This window comes from Dryobates pubescens, chromosome 20 (assembly GCF_014839835.1).
Source record: "Dryobates pubescens isolate bDryPub1 chromosome 20, bDryPub1.pri, whole genome shotgun sequence".
NCBI lineage: Eukaryota > Metazoa > Chordata > Aves > Piciformes > Picidae > Dryobates > Dryobates pubescens.
The window spans coordinates 10,625,054-10,637,250 of record NC_071631.1 but is presented as its reverse complement, the minus strand read 5'-3'; the positions used below and the strand labels follow the sequence as shown (position 1 = coordinate 10,637,250).

The 12,197-nt window shown below is 41.6% G+C and overlaps 1 protein-coding gene across 8 annotated transcripts in view; it reads left to right on the top strand.

Moving 5' to 3' along the window:
- Window positions 1-12,197, top strand: part of PECAM1 (platelet and endothelial cell adhesion molecule 1) — a 34,799-nt gene that overhangs the window by 19,594 nt on the left and 3,008 nt on the right. For 4 of the 8 annotated variants that reach the window (XM_054171068.1, XM_054171066.1, XM_009902680.2 and 1 more), the window contains 2 exons: window positions 1,018-1,074; window positions 8,622-8,644. In XM_054171068.1, the coding sequence (XP_054027043.1) occupies window positions 1,018-1,074; window positions 8,622-8,644 (80 nt within the window). The remainder of the gene's footprint in view (window positions 1-1,017; window positions 1,075-8,621; window positions 8,645-12,197) is intronic. The other 4 variants (XM_054171070.1, XM_054171069.1, XM_054171067.1 and 1 more) reach the window with 1 other exon arrangement.

The window sequence follows — 12,197 nt, the reverse complement described above, 5'->3', positions numbered from 1 at the left end:
GTGCAGGGATTCTTAATTATTCTAATCGCCTACCAGCCAGAGCTGTGTTTACACTAACCATAGAGAAACTGAGTTCTTGATCTTTTCGGGCCTTTAGGCAAGACTCTGCCCCTTCCCTTCTTGGGTAAGTTCCTGGTTTGGTGTCAAAACTCTGTGGATAAGTTTTCACAGATGTCAGACAGCAAAAAAGGAAGAGTTTGTTGCTTTCCACCTCGTTCAAGAGCAGAAGTTTACCTAAAACTTCAGGGCCTGAAAAGTATCTAGGATTAACATTGCATTTGTATCCAAGCTGTGTCCTTGGAAGCACAAATCTTCTGCCTGCTTTTTCTCCTTGCTTTCTGTCCTTCCACAAGCCTTCTTAGCCTTCATTCCTGCTATGTCCACCTGCCCTCAGTGCACTTTTGGAAGAGTCCACCACGCTGAGGAACTGAGAGATCTTTCCCAGATAGCACCCAAATAGAAGCTATGTAGTGTAAAATATGGAAACCCTGTCTTCTGAGACAGTTCACAAAGAACAGAAAATTAGGTTATTTTTGTGCCCCTAAGATTTAATCAGGCAAGTTGCCAAAAGTGGGTGTAGGTAGTCTTGCAAATTATCTCTTCAGGTCTGGGATTCCTAAATCCATAGAACAAATTGAGGGAGCTCTCCAAAGTGATCCAGAGAAGCTCTTCTCTAGAGGTCTCTGTAAAATTAAAGTAGTCTCAATTTAAGTTGAGGAAGTTACTAGAATGTTAAAGGTAAATTTAGAAAGGGAAGCCTATTTTCATTATCATTTTTATAGAGAGGGAGAGCCATCTTCTCAGCACCTTACAGTCTGGCTTTGGGGGAAGGGATGTAGCTGCGTTTTTTGTACGGACTCCACAGGCTCATTGCTGCTTATGTAACTACTTCCTCTGAAAGTAAAACAGTGTGTTCTGTTTGTTTAAGGAGCTTTTCATAAGGCAAACAAACAAAAAATAAAACAACAAAACCAAATCCACGAAAAGGAATTGATTCTGTGCCAATACATTTTCCAGCTCCTGCACAGAAGGGGACTGAAACAGTTTATAGTGAAATCAGAAAAGCTAATCATGGTAAGTAAGCTAGTGAAAAATTAAACACATAAAGGAAGCATTTGTGCAGAGATTAGGGATAAATTTGTGCCTGAACAGTTTAGAAGATAAGTGCCATAGAAAGTGATTCAAGTCACATAGGAACATACTGATGGGCAAGTACAAAATCACAGGTGGTGATAAATTGTATGACACCTTGCTGATTTCTCATAAACCCATGATATTTAATGCAGTGAGAGGAATATTTGTAACATCTGCTCCATCAGCCCATTGACACTGTACCGGCTGAGTAGTTTGGCCATACCACTGGATCTGAAACTGGAGCTGAACGTGCCCTGTTGGGCATTAAGATGCTATGTTGTCCTATCTCAAACTGCTCAGGAACAATACTTTCACTCTTAGCCATGTGTTGGAAAATACCAGCCCCAGCAAATATTTATAAAGCCTTAAACAACAAACTTTAAAAACCTTTAAAGAAATGTGATCAGTTAGGAGGGTGAGTTGTTTGTTTTAAACACTATAAAAACCCAATCTGCCAGAGGTTGCATGTGCCAGTCACTGCCCTTCCATCTCCTGTAACACAGACTTTTGTGTGCAGGCATTAGCAGCTTACTGGCAATTACTGTCTGCAAATGTCCTGGCAGTAATGAGTTCAGAGACAGCAGGTTAAAGGTCTTTCTTCATAATTTGTCAAAGACAAATCAGAAAGGATTTCCTTTCCTCTTTTTGTGTTAGGAAGTCTAGATTTGTTAACATTAGAGTTGTAAACTGTCGAAGGTTTGTCCCCATCCATGTTACCAGCTGGGTTTGATGTGTGCCATTTTTAAGTTTTGATTGTTATATTTTAATTTGCTGTTTTGCTGTTTATTTTGTAAGGGATTCCCCACTGCTCTGACACAGTGTTCTGTTTCTAGGGAATCTTTGATGTGAGGATCTCCAAGCACTTTAGGAAACATTACTTAATTTTCCCTTGTGAGGACTTAATAAGGCAATTTTTATCTCCGTTTTACAGCTGAATAAACGGAGAGATTAGGTCATTTGTTTAAGGCAGTGTGTTTAGAGAGTGACAACACTGGGAACAGAATTTCAGCATCCTCATTCCTGGCTGGGTGCTCAGCCTGTGTGTTGTACTAATTTTTCACAGCCGTTCAATGAAAAGCAGAATATCCTTTACAGACAGAACAGGGCTGGGCACTTCACCTGGCAGGATCTGAGGGAAAACCAGCTCATTTCAGGGCTGAACCCAAAGGCCACCAATTTTCTCCAGTGTTTTCCAGTAAGTGTGAATTGGACCTGGAACAAGCTGCAGAAGCTGACTGTCCAACCCCTCACTTGCTTCCTGCCAAGGTGTGAAGCTGATTATTACACCTTTCACCATCTCTGGTTTTGACACAACAGAAAGGTGTTATGTGCTAGAAGGATACTGTGCGAGTTTGAGTCAGCTCAAGGCTAGCACAGCATAGCTGTGATTCAAAGCACTTGTAAGGCTTGCCATAAAGTGAGAACTGCAATAAAATGAGATCTGATTGAAGGACAGAGCTGAATTAGCCAAATGACTTGCAAACACCCCTTAATCTTGCAGTCCACCTGTGCTCCTATGCACAACATTCTCCTTTCAGTTATTCTTGGAGGCATAGTAACAGTTTATTGTTTTAATCCCGTCTGCTTTTCCTGACTGACAGACAGGAAAAGTGTTCCGATAGATAAGCAATGCATCACAGAGCTGTGCAGTTGCTGTGGAGAGCTGCCTTGCAGTCTATTCAGTGTAACATTTACTTGGATGTTTGACAGTCTGTGTGATTGCAAGGTGGCAAAGGATAAATGCAGTGGAGGATCCCTAGGAAACAGATCAATCTTCCTGAGTTTTTTAAATGTATTACCATAAGGCTATTCAAGGTCAGTTGTAAAAGATGATGAAGATTACTAGTGGGTGCAGAAGTTGCTTTGCCATAGAATGGCTTAGGTTGGAAGGGACCTTGGAGATCCAACCACCCTGCCATGGACAGGGACACCTCTAAACTAGACTCAGTTGCTCAAGGTGTCATCCACCCTTGCCTTGAACACCCCCAGGGAAGAGGCATCCACAATCTCCCTGGGCAGCCTATTTACCATTATGATCTTCACTGTGTTTGAATAATCTTTGAGATAGTTGAGCAAATGCCCAAGAGCAGAATCTGCTTCAGGAAGTTAATGGTTCAGACAAATGTGTCCTCTGGGGAGATTACTTGGATCTGAGAACTGGTGTCAGCTACACAGTATGCCAGACTGAACGCCTAAGAGCACCTAAGACCCATGTAACATTCTGTTATTATTTGTTTGTAGGTAACTATTGTGGTTTGGGTTTGTTTACCTAGAACTGAGTGCTTCATAAGAAATTTTGTCTTCTCAATGAGTTGCTTGTGCACTCCACATATTATGTCCAGTAGAGAGGAAGCTGAAGAGCTGTCAGTAGTTGTTGTATATAATGCAATTCTTTGTAACTGAGCTAAAATATTTTTCCTCTTCATTTTTTGATGGCTCTCAGGGCTGTCCTTGCCTAGGCAGATGCCATGTCAGTAACCAACTTCTCTTGTATTTTGAGTTCTGTAGCTATTGCTTATCCTTACCCCAAGTCATGAACTCATAGTGTAGATCATGCTCTGACCTTTCCCAGGCACTTGGCAGCATGCTGAGTATCTGCCATTATTCTTTTTCTTCTTGTCTTCCTGGTACTGACTTCCTTATCTCCTGTTACTATCATTAAATGTCTCCATCACACTGCTGTAAGACTTACCCTATCTGCTCTGCTGTTTACTTTGTTCTGACCACCAGGCCTAAAGAGGTGCTATGTTAAAGACAGACAGAAACCAACTGTCAGAAGCACATTTCAACCCCCAGAAGACTTGTATATGTTTAGCAGCAGGAAAAAGGCAGGTCATTTGTGAAATTGAAATCTAGTTAGGTGTATTTGGATTGAAAGTTCAATAATAGTAGGTAGATAGAGACTGCCAGGCTCTTCAGATGGACACTCGATTTCTTTTCCTAGAGCAGAGGTTTAAAGGAGGATGCTGATCACTAGCATTGTCTCTGGAAGCAACTCAAAGTTGTGAAGTTGTTCTTGCATTGTGGTTGAAAGGTTAGTTTAATTCAGAGAAAGAAGATTCTGTATTCAGGAAGTTCACCCAGATACTGATTTAAGCCCTTTCCTAGAGCAATAGGCTTCCAGTTTAGTATTTTACATAAAATAGCTAAAGCTTCAAGCCTCAGCTTTAATTCAAACCCTACACTCAAATGGAAGTCCAGGGAATAGTCACAGTTAGCACCAGTCAGGTCACACACCTTTGTTTAGAAGTCCTTCATACACATCAGGATGAACCAGTTTCTTAAAATACTGCTTTCTCTGGTGGCTTTATGGGAGAGACAAAGTATTTTGAGAGTCAGGAGCCAGGAATATCCAGTCCAGTCCCAGAGCCATTGTTGGTTTTTTTCAGAAAGAACTGAGACATTTCCAAACTTAAACAAAACAGGCAATTGTCTAAATGAACAGGCTGCCAAGAATGCTAAAACGACTGTGGCCCTGCTGCCTCCTCTGCCTGTGCTGGAGTCCCAGCAGGCTAGGCTGGCAGCTGATGCTCTTCCTGAGGGAGGGGTTGGGATACGTCCGATACTAAGTTCATCTGGGTGAGTGAAGACTCTTTTAGGTGTGAGAGTTACTTCCATCCCACTTATTGTCCTCTCAAGAGACAGTAGAAGGGCAGCAAGTCCAAGCATCTCCATACTGGTTCTTTACCTGAGCTCCACTGGACAGTTCTGTTCATACTGCTGAGAGGAATTAGTGGCTTATTGCAAGATAAAATTTCTGATGAGAGCAATGGAAATATAGTAAACAAAACGTAGAACCAGCCTTTATGTTGCTAAGCCTGGAAAAATGAACTGGTCACTTGGAAGTAACTGCAGTGGTGAGACAGGAAATTCTAAGAATCCTATTGCAACCAACAATGTACTATGGAAAAAACAAATTTATTCCAGTGGAAAAAAACGTGAGATATCCCCATTGCATTCAGTGGTTTGGAACAAACTATTAGAAATCAGTTCTAGCAGTCAGGAAATCTGCTCAAATACTTTCCTGCTACTGAGCCTCAATCTTAACACCTCAGTGCTTGGCCAGAATTTCCCACTGAAAGCCTTTTCCAGTATAGAGAAGACCAACAAGGTCTGGGGATTGAGTATGATATTATGAACACAAGCTAGTTGCAGGCACTCCAAAGTCATGCAAATAACCTGTTCCTTCTCCAAAATAAAAACTCTTTGGATTTTTAGGTTTCAGGACATATTCTAGATCAAAGCCTGGATCTGTGTGACACTGATTGCAGAGACAAATGTTTACAATAGCTGCAGCCAAAGATTAGTCAAAGCCATGTGTTTTTAGCAAGGCACAAGCATACAGGGAGCTTCTGACCTTGCTTGAACCTACAATGCAAGGCTGAATTGCGTGCATGCCCCTGTGCAAGATCTGTTCCCAAGCTGCCTGCCAAGATTCCCTTAGAAGCTACTGCTACAATAAAAGGCTTGGCAGAACATGGTATGTGTCTGCAGTTCTGTGTCTTCAGCCATAGTCTAGCACCTTGGCTTTCAGCAGTGCTGGAGATGGTTTGAGATGGAGTATGAGCTGCAACTGCTTAGGGACATCTCTTCTCCATAACTTCCAGTGAGGAGAAAGAGCTGAGCAAGTGGAGATGATAGTGTCTTGAATTCTGGCCATGAATGTATCCCTTTGTACACGTGTCCTTTGAATTTAAACCCCCATCAACTAGATGCAAGGGTCTAAATCCGTCCGAAGTCCATAAAAACCAACTTTTGTTTGACTTGGAAGTCTTTTAGAAATCATCAGCGCCAGGCCATGAGCTCAAATTCCTTTCACAAAATTTTCATCTTCTTGTTTGCCCTGCTATGGAAGCTTGGCCATTCCTTAATATATGATTAGAATAGAATAGAATAGAATAGACCAGGTTGGAAGAGACCTTCAAGATCATCGTGTCCAACCTATCATCCAACACCACCTAATCAACTAAACCATGGAACCACTATCCTGTCAAGCCTCGCCCTGAACACCCCCAGCGACGGCGACTCCACCACCTCCTCGGGCAGCCCATTCCAATGGGCGATCACTCTCTCTGTGTAAAACTTCCTCCTAACCTCCAGCCTAAACCTCCCCTGGCACAGCCTGAGACTTCTCATTTTCCTGGTTTGATACTAAGGGAAAGCCAGGTGTCATTTGAAAAGCTCCCTGTTCTTTTTCATCACAGTAAAATCAGTGTGTTTCAAGTGAAAAAAAACAACCAACACTTCATATTGTAAGAAGATTGACATAGCAAAGAATCAGCAAAAGCACTGTATCAGTGTGCCTTTATGAGAGGCTCAGTGCCAGCTTACTGATTGGCACCTTTTGGAAATCCTAGAGTCTCCAACAGCACTTTCCAAGGACAGATTAGGACATTCTGCCTGCAGAGGCAGGATACTTAGCTAGAAAGCCACACTTCAGTCTGGGTGACAGATAACAAGGAGAGATATCTGTTAGTGTGACCTAATAGCTGTGGGGTAGCAAACATCCCGTCGTTTGAAGTTGGGAATTTATACAATATTTCTCATTTCCTCCTTCCTGTAAGCACAATAGGTTGTGACAGAGAGCTAAACGACAGCTCGTTAGTGCCTTGCTACATACAGCTTGGCCCACCAAGCTTTGATGTAGCACTTGGGCAGCAGTGGGTTTGTTTCCTTCTGTCAGCTTTCAGGACATGAAAAGCTTTTACATGTTTCCCATGTAACTTTTTGGTTTGTTCCTTATCAAAGTGGCTAAACATTTGGGGATCAATCTTGCTACCACTGAGATGAATTTTATACTGAAAGTAAGTCTCTGCCCTGCTATAAGGTGCTGTGGTCACCTCAGTTTTTATTCCTTCTCCTAGGCCAAAATTTTTGGGTAGAATTGTCTTGGAGAAGAACTCCTAGTGTTGAGTGTGGTGCAATTTGTGTAGACTCTGTGTTTGAGAACCTTCAGCCTGGTTGTACAGTGTACTCCTGGTGCTGCCTTCAGTGAGAATCACAGTGTCACCAAAATGCAGATGGTAGAAACTGTACAAGCTCCACTGCACCACAAATATGCACAGGTGTAGTCATAAAGGAGAGAGAAAAAAAGACTTGAGCATTGTCATCTGCAAAGTTCTACTCACCTGCATTCAGCTTCCTCATTGCTGTGGGAGGACTGATGCTATGATTTGCTATTAAAAAAATGCATACTTAGAAAAACCATAGATTTAGAGATTATCCCACATTCATAGAAGAGTGGCAGGATCAACTCAGAATCCTGGTCCAGACTCTCTGCTTTGAGCATTAGATGTCACAGCCTCTCTCCACTGAATTTGATACACTGTCCAAGAAAATGCCCCTCAAGATTCAGCCCTTATTTATGTCATGTGTGAAATATCTTAACAGACCATACAAGAGCACTTTTAACAAGACCTGAAGTCCTCTTCTCAAAGTGGAATTGCTTTCCTCATGTCTCTAGATTGCCTTACTCTCAGAGGGCAAGCAAATACTTATGCTCTAGTGTTTGAAGGTATTCTCTGAAACTGCAGAATAGCTAAATCTATGTTTTAAAAGAAAAAACCCTAAGATGTAATCTTGAAGTTCAATGATCCTGAATGGAAAGAGCCCACAGGTTCTCAGGCTTTCTCTGAGAGCAAACATCTTTGTAGTAATACAATTTCAGGTGTCCTTTCAGGATCTCGCTTAGCTCTCAAAATTGTATCCTACACCGGATTTCTGCAGCATGTTATTTTCCTGTCAAGGAATTGAAAAGGAAGTATAATGCTCATGAGAACTTGCCTCTAAAAGAAAGACTCTTTTTGGCCAGTAACAGCTTGTGTTCTCAGTAGACTTCTGCTCTGAACTGTAATCAGGAAAGCTGTCAAAGATGAAGAATCATAGAATCATTAAGGTTGAAAAACACCATTAAGATCATCAAGTCCAACCATAACCCAACCACATCCAAACCATGTCCTGAAGCACTACATCTACAGCCTCTTGAACGCTTTCAGGGATGGCAACTCCACCACCTCCCCAGGCAGCCTGTTCCAACACCTCACCACTCTCTCAGTAAAGAAGTTTTTCCTAATGTACAGTCTAAATCTCCCCTGGCACAACCTAAACCCATTTCCCCTCTTCCTATCACTAGCTACCTGGGAGAAGAGACCAGAACCAGCCTCACCCCAACCTCCTTTCAGGTAGTTGTAGGGAGCAGTAAGATCTCCCCTTAGCCTTCTCTTCTCCAGACTAAACAACCCAGCTCCTTCAGCTGCTGTTCAACATAGTCTTTGAAATGTCTGGTCCCACCCATGTGCTGGAATTAAACAAGTGCTTGGACACTACTCAGAACCAGTGTGTGAACCCTAGCTGTAGGTAGCAATCTTACATCATTGTAAGGGGAATAGGAAAAGTTAGATTAAATATAAAAGTCTGTTTTCTTTAGTATAGAACAGATCAAGCTGCAATACGCCATCATAATTTACCCATTGTATTTTATTTTGCAGATTCTGTGGAAAACAGGCATTCTGTAAGTATACAGTTTATGCAAACAGCTAAATATAGGGAAATTGGATTGAGATTATTGTGTATCTAGTGAGGTAATGTTCAAACATTGCTGCAATTTAATTGTTTATTTGTTGTTCAGCACCTTTACTTGACAACTACTGGGCAATCCCTTCATATATAGTCTTACTAATCAAGCTTTAAGTACTATAGTCATACAATGGCCAGCTTTAAAAGTTGGTGAAACTGCCTGGTGCTGGTACAGGAAGTAGAAAACAAATAATCATCTCCCAAGAATTTGTGTTGAACACCTGCCCAGCTTTGAGTATTTGTCACAAATACTCATGCTGATAGAACAGCAGAAGGTTGGAGATGTTTCCTGCTTGCTTCAGGTTCCTGATGGACCTGAGGCCCTCAATATTTGCATATGAAAACCTGTTGAGTTGGTTAAGGTATCACTGGAGACAAAGCTGTTGCTCCAGTCCCATCTGTAAAGTCTGTTTAGTGCCGGGTCTCCTGGAGTGTGCCTGTTCATATGCACACACAAAGGTTTTGTGATTGGAATATCCAGAGAGGTAAGAGCCTTCTTAGGATGTGAAATGAAGAGTTAAGACAAGCAAGGATGGCTGACCACCTGAACTTGCAGAAGTCACTTCTTTCACCATATGTGACTGTTTCCTTCTGGGTTTTCATGCACTGCTGTAGCAAGTGGAATGTCTCTGAGGTCTGGGGGTGAAAACTGAAACCTTGTAAGAAATTGTAAAGGTGAGCAACTTAGAGCTTCAGAGTGCTTGGCTATGTCACAGTTGGGCTGCTCCAACCAAGAGGTGGAACTAGTACCATGGAGGATCTAAATGGTTGGGAGTTTTGTGAAGGTTCTGCAGGTGGTAAAGAGTTTATAGGGCTACGGTGGTAGTGAAAAAGTATAGATTTGAAAGAAAATAAGTCTCAAAAGCCTTGAATGAGCTGCTGTTGTGCTCTGGAGAGATGTGAGAGGCAGGGAACTTTGATTTCAGGAGTACTTTTATGGCTTAGATAAATTATCTAATCCAACCTCAGACCGTGCAGACTGGGTGGGTTTTTTGCCATCCCCTTTGAGACTCTGGAATTTGTACTCAAAGAGAGAGAGAGAGAGAGACTCATAAATAAGAACCATGATAGCCCAGTCTATGTCAGCTTATGCATCCATTTGAGTTTTGAAAGGCTCCATCAGCACTGGCATCCCCATGGGATAAAAAAGCAGCCCATTGTATTATTTACAGACACTGGCAGTGCACTGAAGGTCACAGAGTATGTTACAATAAACAGACATTAGCAGGCCACAAGAGTTTATAGTATCATTGTCTATCTTAGTTTAAAGGTTTCTTTTTTATTCTTTGCTCTCCATGTTCTAAAAATAAGTGGAGCTGAACCCTCCTCTGGGTTATAGCAGGCATTCCTTGGGAGTCACGCAGAAGAAAGTTTGTCCCTGTCCAACTCAAAAGGAAAAATGGTTGAGTGGCTGTGATAGACATGTGGTGTGAGCTCAGGGAAGAGGTTTTGTCTTCTTTCCCCCCCCTACGTAATTTATAATGGATATTGGATGAAAGACTAAAGTTTTATGAAGATTTTTTTTGTTTTCTTTCCCTGTGGCCAAAAGTGAGTCAAAAAAACTCTCCACAGATGTGTAATGAGGTTGCTTCAGTGGAAACACACCGACTACCCCATGCAAATAATTTTCAGCATAATCAATTGGGCTGTTAAAGACAATTAATGAAGAAATGTTAGATTCAAGGGAAAAAAGTGTCAGCCAAGGGCAGTGTTTTATGTTGTCTGTACAAACTCCTGTTAACAGTAGGAGATCAATAGTTGCTCTGTAAAACTAATCCCATTTTCAGAGACACCCCAAAGAAAAGTCAGCTTTATAACACTTGCATATCTTACTTGGGGTTTCCTAGAAGTAGCCTTACCCAGTTCATGTCTGTGACATTGTCCCCTTCTTAGATACTGTTCATGTACCTGACATAGTAACTACATCTTTTCTTTTTTTTTTCTTTCTTTTAATTATTAGTGTTTTAAAAGGCAAGCAAAACCCAAACCAAAACAGATCCCTATTTTCTGCTTCTTAAACTCCCACTTCTGATTTGCTGTAACAAAAATGCTGCACCATACTTCTTCGAGCACTTCAAAGTTGAACTGGACACATAAATTCCTTTGTAGATTTTCCATGCCTCCTATTTGCCTCTCAGCACTTTTGCAGGCAACAGAGATGAGTACAGAAGGGGCAGGTCACTACAGAGGTGCTTTCTGTCATTATTTGCTTGCAACTTTTTCTTTTTTTCTGTAACTCATTTTCACACAGTACTGAACTGTGGTGTGCCTCAGAAGTTTGGTCCAAATGCAGAGTTGTTGATCCTACTCAAGAAAAGGAAAATGCTCCTTATAAAGTGATCAAGTGGTTTAAACTTCCTCCCCAGCTGTTCAGTGTCTTTATAGCCAGATTAAGTATTTGGCTCAGAGGTGAAGGTGCTTTTGAACTGCAACTCCCTTACTTTGTGAGTGAAAGGAGGCCTTGAGGAGCTAGGATGGTCACCTGGCATCTTAATCACATGAAATACCAGATGGACTACTTAGCTCTTGTGACCTGTCAAAAACTTGCAGAATTTGACTTTGTTTAGAAAGTGATAGGTATTGCAGAAGTGTGGACAAAGGGCACTGCAGCAGAGTGGTGATTTCTAGGAGACAGGACACACAACTTTTTTGGTTTCAGTAGTGATGGTGGAAACTCATCAGATCCTGCTGTCCTTTTCAGTCTCTGAATTCAAATAGCAGTGTGGGCTGCACTCTTCAGATAACTGTTAACTGGTTCAGTTCTGCACTGATCTCCCAGAAGCAAAGCAGAGTACTGCTCTGTGGAGGAGAGAGGTGAAGCAAATCATCTTAGTGAGTGCTAACCCTGCCCTTGTTCATTTGCCCCTACATAATTTCTGTCAGAATAAATACAATCCAGCATGGCAACACAGGGAATTTGCTTCACCTTCACGGAGAGACCATTACAAAATGGAGCACAGGGCAAGGCCCATGTCCTGACAATAAGTGTTGTGTTACATGGAGGCATTGAGAGTGTTTAGATTATGTTTGTATTATGTCAAAAAAGGTGGTGCAGTAGAAAAACAATCCATTAAGCTTTGAATTATTTGCATTGTGTAAAGGCCCAATTGCAGTCCAGGTTCTGACTGGCTTGCAAGGTACTGGTTTCAGTACCTTGAACCTGAATGGCTTGGACTTTTATGTCATTTAAAAGCAAACCTTAAGTTATGGGCTGGGGGCTGCTTCCCTCTTTCTCCTCTGCTTCAGAAATTTGTATCTTAAATGCCATCCATAGGAAGTATTTGCAAAAGAAATGAATTACTTAGAAAGGAACTGGGAGGAGGTTTCCTTCCTGAAATCAGAGCTGGCAATCTTTCTAAGTTATTTAATGGTCCCAGTTTCTGAAAACATATTGAAGGAAATATCTTAACAATGAGATAGCCACTTCGCCAAATACTAATTGGTATTGTGTCAAATTTACCTCAGTGGTACATTCTGACTTCATGTCT